General features: G+C 47.1%; 1 protein-coding gene across 2 annotated transcripts in view; it reads left to right on the forward strand.

Moving 5' to 3' along the window:
* Positions 1-8,209: 8,209 nt before the first annotated feature.
* Positions 8,210-17,627, forward strand: part of LOC127006732 (ribosomal protein S6 kinase alpha-5-like) — a 57,223-nt gene continuing 47,805 nt past the window's right edge. The window contains exon 1 of one of the 2 annotated variants that reach the window (XM_050877010.1): positions 8,210-8,379. In XM_050877010.1, coding sequence (XP_050732967.1) covers positions 8,310-8,379 — 70 coding nt within the window. In that variant the 5' untranslated portion in view covers positions 8,210-8,309. The remainder of the gene's footprint in view (positions 8,380-17,627) is intronic. The other variant, XM_050877018.1, reaches the window with a different exon arrangement.

Raw genomic sequence — 17,627 nt, forward strand, 5'->3', positions numbered from 1 at the left:
GAGTGCTGGTGTAAATAGGAACAAAAAAAAAAAAAGTAACAGGAATCACAGAAAACTCCTACTATACTACTACTGATACTAACTTAATAAAACTGAGTGACAGTAACATAGTTTCTCCATTGCCACGACAGAGTAATTCTTCTTCTTCTTAAGGATTTACCCCCTAAAAAGGGGGAACGGGCCTTTGTCGATTGACGGCCCGTCGCAGGGAGGAACCCGCCGCTGGCGTGCGGCGGGTAGACAGAGTAATTTACGCAACTCCATTTATATACTTTATCAGGTTACCCTCAGCCTTGTCAGTCGTTCCATTGGTTGCATCTCTCTTACGTCCACCGTTGCCAGATTGTCGTACTCAGCCTCTTGTATTTGTCGATTACCAGCCCAAAACTGTCTCCTCCACTCCAATAACTGGCTTCATATATAGTTATCGTTAAAATGGCTAGTTATTGGTGTTTCTTGGCATTAATTATGAGTCAGAAGGCAGAAAATAAGATGCTCTGATTACGATAACATGGCAACGGTGCTTACGTCTCTCTTAGCAGTATGATGAAAATATATACATACTTTTTTTTTTCTTTTTCACAGCGACTTTCACCCGACACGTCCATGGAAAGGGAAACACGGTGTACCATAAAGGTGTTTCATATCGTTAGTATCTGCTGCACCTACCTATGGAAAGAATGGTGACGTGTTTGCGGGGAAGGAGAAAGTATGGAGGAGCTGGAAGAGGAGGCGAAGGTGGAAAATAAAGGTGTATAATAGTAGTAGTAGCAGGAAGAGGAGAAGGAGGACGGGGAGGAGGAGGAGGAGGGGGGAAAAAGAAGAAGCGGAAGAGCATAGTAGGAGGGGGCGGTGGGGGTGGGGGAGGGGAAGGGATGAAGATGAGAAAGATAAGCATGAGAAAAACAACAATGATATAGTGATACTGTCCACGCGTCATAATACTCTCTCTCTCTCTCTCTCTCTCTCTCTCTCTCTTGGACATGGCAAGGCCCCGTGCGTACCGAGGCACGTGCGGGGACTAAGGGCGTAAGGGGCGAGGCGGAGGAGGCTCTTCCGGGTTGGTGGCGGTGGTGGTGACGCTGGCGATGCTGGTGGTGGGCGTCATGTCGGCCGCGTCGCTGATGAACCACCTTTCCCTTGCATGTGATATGTGTGTGTGTGTGTGTCCCTACTCACAGGTGTCGTTTTTCTTTTGTTTATCCTCACAGCGCTCGTGTTTCCCCTGGTTATTTTCCCCATCTTTATCTCTCTCATCCTCCTCAGCTATCCGTCCCCTCATATTATACTTCCCCGCCTCTTCTTTCGCCCCTTCTGCTCTCCTCCTCCTCCTCCTCTTGCCGTTCGCAGTTACGCAGAGAAGAGGCACATCGCGACGGCCTTCAGAGTGGGCCACCGCGTCATTGATTTATGCGGCAATCACTATCACTCCATTACAACATCTCGGTGTAAAGAATAAATATAGTCGCTTGTAATTTTTTTTCCCTGTGGGCGACAATATGATTACGAGAGCGTGTTGTAAAAGAGCCTAAAGGAACGGTTACGAGGACTCTGTTGCTGCCGTACGTATTCTGAGCGCTATGATTGCCTGGTCGTTTGTGTCTTCTTACTCTTTCGTCGATACGTAAGAGGAGGGGAATAAAACATGCAAGTGATTAGCGCCTCCCACCTCACCGCTGTCACTTTTTTTTTTACAGCAAAGGAGACAGCACAAGGGCACAAATAAAAGGAAACAATAAAAAAAATCCCGCTACTCGCTGCTCCTGTAAAGAATCCGAAGAGGTGGCCGAAAGAGCAGTCAATTACGTCAATTACTTGTTGCTATTACATCCCTCGCGTCTCTTATTAATTTAGTTATCCACTTATTTACCACCAGGATGTAGAAAGGGCCAGTGATTATGCTCCCCAACCCACCGGTGTACCCTCACTTTTTAACCTATGCCTCGCTCGCGTTTCCCTTTTAAATTAGTCTGATTGGTTGATAATTTACAAAACAGGACACAAAAAGGGAGTTACGCACCGCTGTGACCTTATTTTTTTACCTTACATCGCTCGCGTTTCCCTTTAAAATTAGTCTGATTGGTTGATAATTTACAAACCAGGATACAGAAAGGGAGTTACGCACCGCTGTGACCTCACTTTTTTCCTTACATCGCTCGCGTTTCCCTTTTAATTTAGTCTGATTGGTTGATAATTTACAAAACAGGACACAAAAACAGGAGTTACGCACCGCTGTGACCTTAATTTTTGACCTTACATCGCTCGCGTTTCCCTTTTAAATTAGTCTGATTGGTTGATAATTTACAAACCAGGGTACAAAAAAAGGGAGTTACGCACCGCTGTGACCTTATTTTTTTACCTTACATCGCTCGCATTTCCCTTTTAATTAGTCTGAATAGTTGCTAATATTCAAAACAGGACACAAAAAGGGAGTTACGCACCGCTGTGACCTTATTTTTTTACCTTACATCGCTCGCGTTTCCCTTTTAAATTAGTCTGAATAGTTGCTAATATTCAAAACAGGACACAAAAAGGGAGTTACGCCCCCTGTGACCTCACTTTTTTCCTTACATCGCTCGCGTTTCCCTTTTAATTTAGTCTGATTGGTTGATAATTTACAAACCAGGATACAAAAACAGGAGTTACGCCCCCTGTGACCTCACTTTTTTCCTTACATCGCTCGCGTTTCCCTTTAAAATTAGTCTGATTGGTTGATAATTTACAAACCAGGACACAAAAACAGGAGTTACGCACCGCTGTGACCTCACTTTTTTCCTTACATCGCTCGCGTTTCCCTTTAAAATTAGTCTGATTGGTTGATAATTTACAAACCAGGATACAGAAAGGGAGTTACGCCCCCTGTGACCTCACTTTTTTCCTTACATCGCTCGCGTTTCCCTTTTAATTTAGTCTGATTGGTTGATAATTTACAAACCAGTATACAGAAAGGGAGTTACGCACCGCTGTGACCTTATTTTTTACCTTACATCGCTCGCGTTTCCCTCTTGATTTCGCTTGATTGTCCGTTGATTTACCACCAGGATGCAGAAAGATAACAATAAAGGACGTGATGAGACCCCCGTTGCAAGATTATCGTACTCAGAGCATAGTATTGACCGGGTTTTGACGCCTAACTATTGCCACGAAACATCAGGAATTAACTATTTTAACGATAAATATAAATGAATCTAGTTATTGGGGCCCGGGAAACAGATATTGGGTCGGAAGTTGGTAAATTTAAGAGACTGAGTACGACAATCTGGCACCGTTGGATGAGACCCTTCCTACTTCCCTCTATCGCTTTACTTCCATCTCCACAGTGCTCGCGTCTCCCCCTGAAGTAGTCTGATATGATAACCGGCTTTTAAATCACCAGGATGCTTAAAGATAAGAATACAGCATGTGATGAGACCCTTCCTATATCTCTATCGCCATGCTTCCATCTCCACAGTGCTCGCGTCTCCCCCTGAAGTAGTCTGATATGATAACCGGCTTTTAAACCACCAGGATGCAGAAAAGGGGTAATGCATGTGATAAGAGGTTCCCTACTCACCGCTGTCGCCTTACTTTATTTTTTTTTTACAACAAAGGAGACAGGTCAAGGGCACAAAAAAAGGAAACAATAATAAAAAAAAGCCCCCTACTCGCTGATCCTACAAAAAAATAATCAAAGGAGGTGGCCCAAAGAGAGGTCAGTAGTTTATCTCGTTCTTGTTGACCTCATCGTCGGTGTAAAGAAGCGGGAGAGTGGTAATGGTGTTGTGTGTGGCTCCTCTCCTTCGTTTTAACCTTTCCGTTGGTATCTAGAAGCGGCGTTGGCTTCCGCTGGTCATTTACTTCCCGCCGCTCTGCCATACACTCCCAACACCAATCTCTTCCTCTCACACGTTATCTATAAGTAATACATGAGAGGAAGAGATAGGAGTTTGGAGTGTGTGGCAGAGCAACGGGGAGGAACGGACCCGCGGGAGCCTACGCCATTACAGTCTCGCCAATATGATTTCACTATAGCGGTAATGCGTGTTGTAAGTGGCGGTTTTTCTTGCTCCTAGACCGCTCGTAGCTCCCTCTAGCAGTCGGACCGTCTATATTTATGTCCCCTTTCCTTCCCTCTCCTCATTGATTTCTTTTGTACAACTGCCGAGACCCGTCGCCGTTAAGGAAATTTTCAGCTCCGCGTACAAATGGCAAAGAGCTTCCCTCACAATGGGGCGCAGCAGCTTCGATCGCGCACGTGAAAGGAAAATCAGAGTGTGACACCTGAGATTCCCTCCCCCCCGCCTCCCCCCCCACACACCCGGTCTTTACTGCTAGGGGATACGTCTTGATTGGTTTTACCTGTGTGAGGTGCTGTATGGCTTTGCCCGAGCGAGCTTCGACAGGTGACTCTCAAAACACAGGGCACCATCATTATCATCATCATCATCATCATCAGAAGCAACAGCCATAGGAAAAGGCGCCAATTCCCACGTTTTCCACCTCTCCTTCTAGTGCTGGTGTGCTCAATCCAGTTCGGACAAAGGTTCTAACTCCATAATCACCATCTGTCTTTCCTTCTGTCTGCCCCGACTTCCACGGCTCCTGGTTTGCCACTCTGTAATTTTGGTTGGTTTATATCTGTTTAAACCCATGACGTGACCTGCCCATATCCACTCTTTATTCATCCTTATTCAGCAGCGAGTAGCGGGCTTTTTTTTTTATTTATTATTGTTTCCTTTTTTTAGTGCCCTTAAGCTGTTTCCTTTGGTGTAAAAAAATAAAAAATAAATCTTCGTTATCACAATATCTCCAACTTTTACCTGTTTCCCAAGACCTAGATAGTGCGTATATATAGATTTTGCCTATTTCCAATATCCATGATGCTCGTCGCTTCCTGTTTCTCCCTGTCACACCCAGCAACGCGGTATCAAACGAAGGTAATCCTGACACACATTTCTGGGGGTTTCGAGAACGTTTCCCTCCTGAGCAAGATAAGACTCAAGACTCCGCAGCTGTGTTCGGACGCCTCCCTCTGATCGATGCCTGGGGGATACAGCCGCGTGCGTGGAGGTGCCGAGGCAGGTGCAGTAACCCGTAGCCCCGTGTCCTTAGGAGGCTGGCTGGCGGGACAGGCTGGTTGGTTCCTGTCCTGTAGTGTAACTCACGTCTTGATCAGGACCTCCCTTAACATGCTATCCCTGTTTTCTTCTCCCTTTCTTCTTCCACCATTTTCAGATTCCTTCTCTTATCTCCCTTTCCTTATTCTCCTCTCCTTTATCGCTCTCTCATCAGGACAGCAGGTTGGCGGGGAAAGGACAGCCAGGGGACGATGGGTGGCTGCCTGGCTGATTCTGGTTCGCTGCAGTTCGGACTCACGTCTTTCACGGGAACTTCTTACTTTTTTTTTTTTAGATAGAATAAGAGAAGTAGCTTAAGGGCAAAAGAAAGAGAGAGAGAAAAAGGTTGCTAAGTCCTGCTCCTGTAAAAAAAAAAAAAAAGAGATTGTTCGAGTGGGAAATGGCAGTGTTCTACTTCAGCTTTATATATTAATTAATTAATTAATTTATTTATGTATTTATCTATCTATTATCTATCTATCTATCTTAATCGCGAGAGAGAGAGAGAGAGAGAGAGAGAGAGAGAGAGAGAGAGAGAGAGAGAGAGAGAGAGAGAGAGAGAGAGAGAATTGCTTTTAACTATTTCTTATCTGTGCTCCTTCCAATCGCAGATAAACAAAAGACGCAATTAAAATAAAAGTCGCGTCAGAAATAGTCCCCCCATCAGAGAGCTGAGGGCTCGAATGGTGTGAGCGCAGGATCAACTTCCTGGAGCCCCTGGAAAAGACGGGCAAGGAGGATTAAAGGGGAAGGCATATTGTATAAAGAGGTTGAGGCCATTTACCCGCCACCTTTGGAATGCTATTTGTGTTTTATTAATCTCTATGCAAAAAAATCCTCTCTCATATAGCTTCTAAAGCTTGTCAACACTGAGGCGGGTTATTTCCCCTACTTGGGTAATGGGAAATGGAAACTAGGATTAGGTGCATGTCAAGCAAAGATCATGTAGTCAAAAGAAAATGTAGTATATAATAGTGTGTATGTGAAACAAGAAACTAGAGGATCATGAACACTGACGTACTGCTGATGAAAAAAAAAAAAAAAAAAAAAAAACGGCGGCTCAGGGACGAGGTAATGCTCCCTCCGGCCAGCGCGGGTCGCCGGAGGTGAGGAGGGGGCGTCGCCGGCCGCCCGTCGCTCCCGTGGCGGTGCGCGGACCTGGGCACCTGTTGCTTGTCGCCGCCACCACTGTTGTTGCCTCCACCGCCGCCTGCCTCCCCTGTGTGTGTGTGTGTATGTGTGTGTGTGTGTGTGTGTGTGTGTGATATAATCTAAGGCCGGTTTCCTTTATATAAACACTGACTTCATGCATTATATATCGGTAGGAACGCTTTGCCAGCTCGCTTATTTACATCTGGTTGGCAACACGACGGAAGACTGTTTGTTACAAGTCATGGCAGACTGTGTGGCTAGACTAGGAACTGAGCTGCCTCTCATAACGGTACGATATAAATGGTATCTCTAGGATATTTCATTCCTGTTACGGTGTTTCCTTTAGTGGTAGCGACACATTAAAAAAAGGACTTTAAATTACTTGGCCTAAATTATGACCCAGATCTTACAAGGTACTTTTAGTTCATAAGACTTTTTTCCCCTTTAAGAAACGACCTCTTGCGCATCTGAAAGAATACTGATTTTTTTTTCGTATTGTCTCACTATGAGCGCCATTGTTCCCGGGCGTGACTCTCTGTTGCAGATACAAACGTGAGAACGCTGAATCGATTCTTTTTATCAGGTTAGGTTTTCTCTCTTCCTGAGTCTGTCTGTCTCTGCGGCGCCACCACTCATCAGCCTCTCTTTATTTACTTTTTTTTCGTATTCATAGTGTTAATCCATGTTCCTTTTTCTTAACTTATGAATGGTATGTACCGACTCAAAGATACAGTCATTATTAATATCACATAATTCTAACTACGTACTGTTGAGGCTATTTTTTTATAATAAGGATTTTTTGAAACTTGTTAACCAAAATAGAAGAAGAAGAAGAAGAAAATGAAGAAGAAGAAGAGAAGAAAAAAGAAGAAGAAAAGGAAGAAAAAGAAAGAAAGGAAGAAAGAAGAACAAGAAAACAAAATAAACAGCACGAGCGGCAGTAGCGAGAGTGGCAAGTCACCCCCAAAAGCCGGAAGTCACCCCCTGGACGCTCAAATTAATGGGCACGGCGACAGTTTACCGGTGGGGATCGATATGAACTTGCGTGCAGGGCCTGGGCAAGGAATCTGGGCGGGCCATGTCCCTCCGCTGAATTAGTGCGGAAAGAGCCACTTATGTGTATGTGTCTGGCGCCGGGAGTGTATACGGCATTACAACCACGGAAGAGAGAGAGAGAGAGAGAGAGAGAGAGAGAGAGAGAGAGAGAGAGAGAGTAGGAAAATTGTGAGGCGCATCATGAAGCAGCAATCCTTATTAGATGAGTGTTAGCGGTTCACACTCTCCCCATGAACGTCGCTGGCTACCCTGGTGTTCGTCGTGCACCAACACCGGGAATGGTATGTTTCCCTCGTTGCCGTGTGACCAGCCCGAGCCGGGTGGACCAAAGACACATAGGTCGATAGTAGAGTGGTAGGGGTGGGGGTGGTTCTCAACACCACGTGGGACAGGCAATGAAATCTGGAGGTGAGCGCAGGCCGAGTCAGCCGCTGCCCTGACCCTCCTGTGTCTTCTGGAAAGCTAGCTGGCGGAGCGGTGGTGGCCCTGCCTGATACGTAAATTCGTTCGTTCGCCTTGCCCACGTAACCAGCTTTGTGCGTCTTAGAGAGAACGAAAACATGTCGTGGGATATATTTTCTAGTGATGATGAACTGAGTCGTGTACACCTTCAAAGTGTTAAGGAAGGCATCATTTATTCAATACTGCTACAAATCCTCTCCGTGTATCGCCGAGCAACGGGCCAAGGTTGGACACTACCTGTCGCAAAATCAGCTGAGCATTGACACGCTGTCAGACGCACGAGCAACACTCGGTGCCCGTGGATATTAATTGAAAAGAAGTTAACAGCAATAGAACATATGCATATAAACACATTTTAAATTTACAATAAATCTGCTACCATTGTATATTCCATCACGTATATACGTAAAAGGAAGCCCTTGTGATGCTGCAGTACGACACTGTGGCCCGCCATGCGGCAGCAGATAGTAGTGTCATCTTGTGGAAGTGCGCCTCCGCGAGACATGCTCCTGAGTTTTTAAAGTATTGAGCCGTGGCACGCTTATGGAACCATCTACATCAAAGAACACTCGGCCTGAAGATGGAGACGTGGTGTACCATGAGCTCAGGGAGGGTGAGTACAGCTGACGTTCGTTGACAGGCTGTTAAGGGTGTGGAGAAGAGTGAGTCACGGGCCAGGGCCAAGACACCAGCCCGCGGTGCCACTCGCCTTGACTTACACATATTTATAGATTTCGTAACAGATGAGATAATTTCTATCCTGACACTTGGTGGTGATTCGTGAAGGGGTTGACAGTGACGTGCACACGGGGCAGGAGGTGCGATGTTGCCGGCTGTGGGGCTGACGGCGATGTTGAAGTGCTTGCTGGCGGAGGCAACTCTTGTTTGCTTATCAGGTGTTGGTGCCTCTTACAGATGGCCCTGATGGGAAGGCCGCCTTTCTTGTGCCCTTCAGCTTGCTGGCTCTCGCACGCCTTAGTAACCAACATGCCCACTACAACACTGACGAGCCGCCACGTCGAAATAGGAAAGAATTGTTGGGGCCGGCAGGGAATTTGAGGGAAGTAGTCAACCGTCCTCTATAGCGGGAGGGGCGGGGAAGGGTAGTACCTACTGGTGACCCACTCCACTGCCTCACCAAATCGCTCCACCCACCCGCGGCCAGGGCACCCTCGCCCTCGTCTCCTGGGCAGCCTGCCACGCCCACTCACCTGCTGGCTCATTCGCTACTCTGCCTCCTGCCCACCACTGACCTTACCCTCCTACCTGTTGCCCGACCTGATCCCCCTTCTCTCTCACACATGCGCTTGAAGACTCCATAATAGCGACTCCTCATCCTCGTCCTCCCCCTCCACACACACACACACACACACACACACACACACACACACACACACACACACACACACACACCTGTCAGCTCCCTCCACATGTGACCTTTCCTCGCGTCACCCTCATACCTGCCCCACCCCCCATCCACACTTGCCCACTTGATCTCTCCACCACTCATCATGAACCAAACTCTTCCTCTCACCACCTGCTTCCTGCCCAGCCATCACCAGTCACTCTTTTGCTTGGCTTTCCCCACTCCTAGGCTCCCTACCCTGCCCTCCTCTCCCTCTTCCCATTACCTTTCACCTCCCGCTATCTCCCTCCCTCTCCTCCTCTCGTCCTTGTCTTTTCCTATTATGTAAGAGTGTATCGTAAAACCAAGGCCCGTTGTGAAGTCGAGTATTTACCTTTACTAGCCACCCCAGGCTGCTCTTCTTGTAAAGGGTGCCTGTGGGTGTGTGGCGTGTGGGCGGTGCTTGTGAACAGGATACTCACTTAGCTTTGAAACGCTGTTGTGATGGTGGTGGTGGTGGCCATAATAAAGGCTGTGTCAAAAGGGGTATATTGAGTGTGTTGTTTATTTCGTTTTGTGTGAATGGGATTATTTTCACGTAGGAAACAATAGCGTGGTGTTGGACGTTTATATATTGTTATACAACGTTTGTCATCCCTGTTTACTCTCCCAAATCCTGTTATTAATTGTCATGGAATTGTTGTAGTTGCTGTTGTTTTGTTGTTATTGTTGTTGATGTTGATATTGTTGCAACAGGAGCAACACCAGTAGCAACAATTACATTACCAGTAGTAGCAGTAGTAGTAGTAGTAGTAGTAGTAGTAGTAGTTGGAGGAGGAGGAGGAGGAGGAGGAGGAATTATTGTTGTTGGTACTGAAAGGGTAGTGACATTGGTGATAGTCGGTGGCGGTTGTGATAGTGACTATGGTAACGGTGGGTTGAAAAAACAAGTTGAGGGTTCTGGTAGTGTCAGTAGTAGTGGTAATGGTGGTGGTGATGCTGGTGATAACTAACAGGACAGGTGGCGGTGTTGTGGGCTTTCCCATCGCTCAGGTGTGTGTGTAACCGAAATGTGATCCAGGGGTGGGGTGGGCTGGGGAGGCGGGAGTGACGGAGGTTGGGGTGATAATAAAGGGGAGGCGGACACGAGGAGTGGCGGTGGGGAAGGCAACGTTGGGAGGATTAGGAGAATGAATGAATGGGGACTTGGGTCTTGGGGAGGATGACGAGGAGGCGGTGGTGTGAGTGGTGATGGAGTAGGTAATTTGGTGTCAGGGCCTTTATGGTGAACAGTGGTGATGAAAGATTGATTCATAGGAGAGAAGGGTGATGATATGGGCAAGAAACGCAGTAGATGTATGAGGGAGGTAATGTTGGAAGGGGGAGAAGTATATGATATTACTGTAGTTGTTGAATATGATGGTAAATAGAGGGATGCTTATGGTTAGGGGTAGCAGTGAAGACGGGGTATTGTGGTAAACAGGGTGTCAAGAAAGGATGAGAATGATGATAACAGAGAGAGAGAGAGAGAGAGAGAGAGAGAGAGAGAGAGAGAGAGAGAGAGAGAGAGAGAGAGAGAGAGAGAGACTGTAGACAATAATAATAGATGATAGTTGTGGATAGATGATGTGGAATATGGCAATCGTAGGGAGGTGGATGTGGCAATAGTAGTTCTGGATGGAATGGATGAAGTGAATAGTTGTGGCATGGAAGGGATGTGGATGTGGCGTACGAAATTGTGGATAAATTAAGTGGAATGAAGTAAAGAGGACAGCATTAAGGCAGAGAGGGAAGTGGATGAATGTGGTAATGGTGGTTGTGGACGGATGAGGAGCAGGCGAGTTATTTGTGGATAAATGAAGTGAAATAAAGAAATCGTAGGGAGGTCTATAGATGTGTCATACTAAATTGTGGATGAATGAAGTGGAATGAAGTAAAGAGGACAGCAGGATGGCAGGGAGGGAAGTGGATGTAGGTAATGGTGGTTGTGGACGGATGAAGAGTAAGCGAGTTAGGGAGGGCAGGAAGGAATGGAGACGTTATTTAAATATAGCGTTTACCACGAAAATGATTAAAACCTTAAGAGCTACGCCTACGAGGGGATATGATTTAAGTCTTCAAGTACCTGAAAAAGTTCAATAACGTCGATCACTCCAAATTCTTTGCACTATAAATAACGGTTTACCCATTCAGTCGAGTCGATGTAACACAGACATTGGAAGGAGTTTCTTTTCAAACCGAATCATCCGCCACTGGAACAATCTTCCCTCAGAAGTAGCAAATGCGAATACCATCAACTCCTTCAAATATCGAATCGCCCCAAGTGGCTGTCGAGCAGATTAATGCACCAAAGCGGGCAATCTCATAATGAGCCATTAGGCTTTCTGTTGCCTGCATTTCCATGTTTCCATTTCCATGACATTGCTGCTGAAAGCTTTATTAAGGCAGGATGGACATCCCACGCTCTCTCCCTCCTCCTCACTCCGTCCCTTTGCCTTTCCCCTCTTCCTCTCTCCTCCCCACTCCGTCCTTTTACCTTCCCCCCATCCTTCATCTCCCCCACACTATACTCCCCACTCCATCCCTTTGCCTTCCCCCCGTCGTCTCTCCTCCCCACTTTGTCCGTTTAATTCCTCCCCCACCCTTCCTCTCCCTCTCACTTTACACCCCACTCTGTCCAGCCACCACCTCCCCCACCCTTTCTCTCCCTTCCTCCATGCTCTCCACTTTGTCCTCCCCTCCCCTCCCCCTCCCTTCCACTATGCTCCCCTCTCTGCCCATCTGCCCCCTCCCCAACCCTTCCTCTCCCTCCCACTTTGCTTTCCTCCTTATCAATCTACTCTCCCCCTCCCTTTCCCTCTTCTTTCCCACTCTATCAACCCTCTCCACCTTTGCCTGTATACTGCCTCCCCTCCCCCAGCACCACCACAAGTCATCCTCCACTCCCGCCAACTGACATTCCTCCTTTTCCCCTCTCTCCCACTCATTCCTCCCTCTTCCATCCTACACTTCCACATGACCAGCCTCCTGCCCTTCCCTTCCCCCACATCCCCGGTTCACATCTCCTCCCCGTGCCCCAACCACCTCCTACACCTCCTCCTCCTCCTCCTCCCAGCAACTACGCAACAATCCCCCCTCCGTCTCTCCCCCCCTTTCCTCCCCCTTCCCCATCCTCGTTTATCACCAAGACTCGGTTTCTGTATTCGTGCGCTTCTCTCTCGCCTCACATGTTTCTACCTCCTCCTCCTCCTCTTCCTTCCCCCTTCTCCTCTTGCTTCTCGCGCTCAGTCCCCCCCCTCCCCCCACTTCACATGCAGAGCCCTCCCACCCCTTACCCCCGTCCCCTCCCCGCCCCGCTTCTCAACACAAACACATCCCCCCGCGAGATGCCCCAGCTAGCATCTCGCAGCGACACGTATTCAGCCATGGGAACCGCAGGAAATTCTTGCCTTATCACTAACTACCCGGGGTGTTTGTATCGTCTCTTCATCTTGCTGTCTGCGCGTCCCTGGTCCACAGTAGGTAAATTTGTGGGTCCTCCCTCTATTGACGTGGTCCCGTTTTGTTATGGCGATGGACTGAGTGAGGCTGGGATGGGTGAATAGCGTTTTATCTTCGTTTTCTTATAGGAGAGCTTGGACCTTTTTTTTCTGGCGTAATCTTGGCCCTGCTCAGTAGTTGAAGTAGCTGTAGTGTATTTATTCGGCACTGATGCTTCTGGAGGGCTAGGGAGTCTAAGGGAGAGCTTATGGGATCTTTTAGTCGTCGTGGGATGGACTGGGATGCCTCTCCGTCAGTTCATTCCACTCCACGCCACCACGACGCACACAATACAAAGGATGAGAGTTGCGGTTATGTTTCTACGTTGCTACTGTTGGAAAATATGTTATTATTGCACTCCACGCCACCACGACGCACACAGTACAAAGGATGAGAGTTGCGGTTATGTTTCTACGTTGCTACTGTTGGAAAATATGTTAGGAGAGGAAGAGTTAGAAAGATCTCTCTGCTTCTGTTTATTGCACTGCACGCCAACACGTCACACACACTTAATACTATGAATGAGAATTATAGTTAGGTTTCTACGTTGCCACTGTTGGGATATAATGTTAGGAGAGGAAGAGTTAGAAAGATCTCTCTGCTTCTGTTTATTGCACTCCACGCCAGCACGACGCACACACATACTTAATACAGAAAATGAGTTACAATTAGGTTCCTAGGTTGCGACTCTTGGGTGAGACCTTAGGAGAGGAAGATTGCTAAATATCTCTCTGCATCAGTTTATTCCACTCCACGCCAGCACGACGCACACAACACAGAGAATGAGTTACAGTTAGATTCCTTGGTTGCGACTGTTTGGCGAGACCTTAGGGGAGGGAGAGTTTTACATTCCTCTCCACTTCAGTCCCTTCCTACCACTGCACGGCGCACAAACTTGGTATATACATGGAGTGAAAGCTACACACATCCTCCTTCGCTGCCACTGCTGGGCATGATCTTAGCGGCGGAATGTCTCGTCTGCTTCGTTGATTTAAGTCTGTTTGCTTCCCTGACCGCCCGCTTGCCTGCCTGCCTGCCTGCCTGCCCTCTCGACACTGCCCATCTGTTTGTTTGTTTGTCTGTTTCTTTGATTGTATACATGCGTTCCTGTCTGCCTTTTGACCTTCTTGTATCAGCAACATAACACGTACCTCCCTGCCTGCCTGCTCTCTTGACACTGCCCATCTGCTTGTTTGTTTGCCTGCTTCTTTGACTGTATACATGCGCTCCTGTCTTCCTTTCTACCTGCTTCTATCACCAACAAACCACCTACTGTACCTGCCTGCTCTCTTGACACTACCCTTCTGCTTGTTTATTCGTTTGTTTACCTTTCTTTGCTGGCTTACCTGTTCCCTTGCCTGCCTTTCTATCTGCTTCTATCACCAACAAACCACCTACTGTACCTGCCTGCTCTCTTGACATCATACCCTTCTGCTTGTTTGTTGGCTTGCCTGCGTATTCGGATTCTTTACAGGAGCAGCGAGTAGCGGGCTTTTTATATATATATATATTTTTTATTGTTGTTTCCTTCTTTTTGTGCCCTTGTGCTGTCTCCTTTGCTGTAAAAAAAAAAAAAATGTTTGCCTGCCTCTAATTGCCCACCCACGCTCTTGCCTCCCTCTCTACCTGTTCGTATCACCAACACACCGTGCACCTGCCTCCTGCCCACCTGCCTGCCTGCTCTCTTGACACTGCCCATCTGCCTCCTTATTTGGTGACCTGTTTTTTTTCTTCTCCCACCTCGCTCTCTCACCTTGCTTGCCGTAAATCTGCGTTCATGGCGACCTGTCTGTCTGGTAGCACAACTATCATACTCTCGTGCCTGCCTCCCTGTCTGCTTATCAGTCTGCTTACCTGCCTGCTTGCTCCATTTATATATTTATTGATAGTTGAATGTAGGAAAGGTTTGTGGCTGCCTCTCCTTGCTTGCTTTAAATCTGCGTTCATGGCGGCCTGTCATACTCTCGTGTCTGCCTCCCTATCTGCTTATCAGTCTGCTTACCTGCCTGCTTGTTCCATTTATATACATTGATAGTTGAATGTAGGAAAGGTTTGTGGCTGCCTCTCCTTGCTTGCATTACCAACATGTCCGCGTGCCCAGGTGCTTCTATATTCCCCTGCTTGCCCAAGTTGTTTTCATTGAATAGTAAGTAAATCTAAGTTCTCGTGGGGTATTCCTTTGATTTTTGACCAAGTGTTACCAATCCTTTCGGTTATCCAGCCTCAGGTGCAGATATACGTATTTTTATTCTGTTATGACCCTTTTATAATGCGGTGTTGTCGCTATACGTGGACTCAGCTCGCTGCTCAAAGTGCGCTCGTTTAACTTCTTTTGATTCTAGATATCCTCTAATGTTATCAGTCTTGTCAGTGTGTACTCGAAATTGCTTTTTTTTTTGTTATGATATAAAACGTAGCCTCACATAATTACTCTAGATTCAAGATTTTCCTCTCTCCATCCCTAAGCTTTCAGTGTCCTCTGCAGTATTCCTCACCTGTTTGGGTGTAATCCTCTTACTTTGCTGACGGACAAGATAACCAAATGGATGTTTCCTAATCACAGTGACGCAAATCAGCTGGCGCGACACACTTCCAGGACGGACGGTGGCCTGAGACGCGGCTCAGGGTCATGACTTGTTGCATTTCTGTTTTGCTGGTTTAAGGGAACGGCAGAGGTGACGGGCACTGGCGCTGGGCCGCTGATGTTTGCTCTTGGCATAGACTGCGTCATCTCACATTTGTTTTGTTCCCTCTTTTGACTCCTTTTTTTAAAGTGCTCACCTTATTGGCAGTGTTAGACTTAGTTGTCGCGTTGTCTTGGCATAAACAACGTCATTATATATTTACTTTCTTCCCTTGTGACTACTATTTGTTGAAAGTCTCACTTTGCGAGCAGTGTTTTGCGGTCTTCTGTGGCCCCGTCCCAGTGTTTAGCGCAGAGGACAATAATAATAATTATCTGCGTAATTCTCGGAAATTAAGGTGACTCGATATAAAACAAGTTTTGATCAATCCTTATAAAGGACATAATTATGTGTGTACATGTTATCAAGCTCAGTGAGTGTTCCTGGTGATAACGATAATAAACAGCGCGTCATTCAGGCGGCGGAGGATGAACAAATACACACTAGCTTAGCGAGTAGAGACTGATGAAACGAAGGACTGTTAACATAGCCTTGTCATCAGTGAGTGGATGTGCAAACCCCGCACGTGAGCAGCATCCGTCACTGAAGAAGAATTCTCCGAAGGTACATGTAAACAGATTTATTTTTCCTGCTTGGCTCGGTGTGCGTTGCCAGGATGAGGGTGGCGAGTGTTGCGGCGGTCATATGAATTAATGGCTGTCTCACCTCTCCAGTTTTATCCTGCTTGGTGCATCGCGTTTACGTATCTCGAGTTGTGTTGGCAGGAATGACTGTACGGGACACATTTGGCGACAATCACACCTCTTCCTTCCTGGTGGGGTTGTGAGTAAAGCATTTCCTCTTGTTGCCTTTTATCTGCAGCATTCTGACTCGTGTTATAATTGGTATTGCCTATTGTCAAGAGCGTTCGTGGCCTGCGACGTGTTGTGTTCTGGTTCAAGGTTCGTCTTCAGACTTTCCGGTTTTAGGAAGTCCATTGTTTTCGGATTCCTTCACCCTTACACCTGCACACACACACACACACACACACACACACACACACACACACACACACACAAGGATAATGAAAAAATAATAACAGTAAAATTTTCTTCCCCTTATGCAAATCTGTTATTTCAGCTCCAGAGTACTACTAATTGTTTCCCACAGATTTGAATGTCAGATTTTGAAGTTTCCTCACTTTTTTATGGAAAATATAAGATGAATTTAAAACTTTGTTAAGCCTTCGCTCCTGCACATATTTTATTCACATATTTTCTATTTTATTGTAGCGTGCTAATATTGAACTGAATATACATGTTCGCAGCGCATCGAGACCAAACGTTGCCAAAGGTGGTTGGTGTCTTATGCAAGGTGCGGGCCACTATCAGAGATTATTGGTCGAGATAAGACAGAGGCGTGACTCAGGCCGCGCCCCGCGTCCGTAACACGTCTGCAACAAGGCTGCGTTTGTCAGGAATCTAAGCACTCACTGAAATGCTTGCTGAAAGATAATGTTTCCCTTCGTACACGGGAGTCACGTAGGGGCAGGGGGGAGGACCCTTGGCGCTGAGGTGACAGGATGTAGTGTCTGGGGCGGGCTCTGCGATGTCCCGCCTGCACGGCCGTGTTTGGCTCAAGTGTCGTGCTGTTGCTTTGCAGACACATTCCGTTATGAAGGGTGCGTGTCGTCGTCTCTTCAGACTCGCGCGGCTTTCACTACCAACACCTTTCCCTCCTCGGCAACCAGATAACCTTTTTTCGGTATATAGAGACCAAGCAAGGGTTAAATAAAGGATACAAAAGATAAGGCTAACTCCTCCTGAGAGCGAGTGACCCACATTAATAATTTGAAGGAACAATTTCCTTTATCATAGACCTGAGCATGAACTCTTTTCCTGAGCGGGTCCGTGTGCTTGGGCCGAAGGGAAAGAGCCGTGTATCGAGGCCACAACTAGATCATCGGTCCATAAGGGGCAGCAAAGGTCGGCCAAGAGGAGGGCAGAGTTGACCTGGCGTGACCAGCAGACCAGCGCAGCCTTTAGCCAGTCCCGTTCCGAGCCTCGCCTCGTTGTTCACTCCCCACGCGCATAAAGGAACATTTCTCTTCGCAGTTTTGAGCAGCGTTGTCGAGGTGTTTGTGTTCAGCTGGGGAGCGCGTTTGTAGCTGGGCTGCGACCTTGTGTTTCATGGTGTATTCAGTTTCTTAGTTCCTATTAATACCAGCCTCGTCAGTATATTTGGGTTGTATTCACAGGCATACGCTTACACATACATGCACTTGGAGAGTGGTTCAGTGTGATATGGCAATGATTCTTCACTATCCACCTCCTGTGCACCTCTCAGTATTAG

This window comes from Eriocheir sinensis, chromosome 3 (assembly GCF_024679095.1).
Source record: "Eriocheir sinensis breed Jianghai 21 chromosome 3, ASM2467909v1, whole genome shotgun sequence".
Lineage (NCBI taxonomy): Eukaryota > Metazoa > Arthropoda > Malacostraca > Decapoda > Varunidae > Eriocheir > Eriocheir sinensis.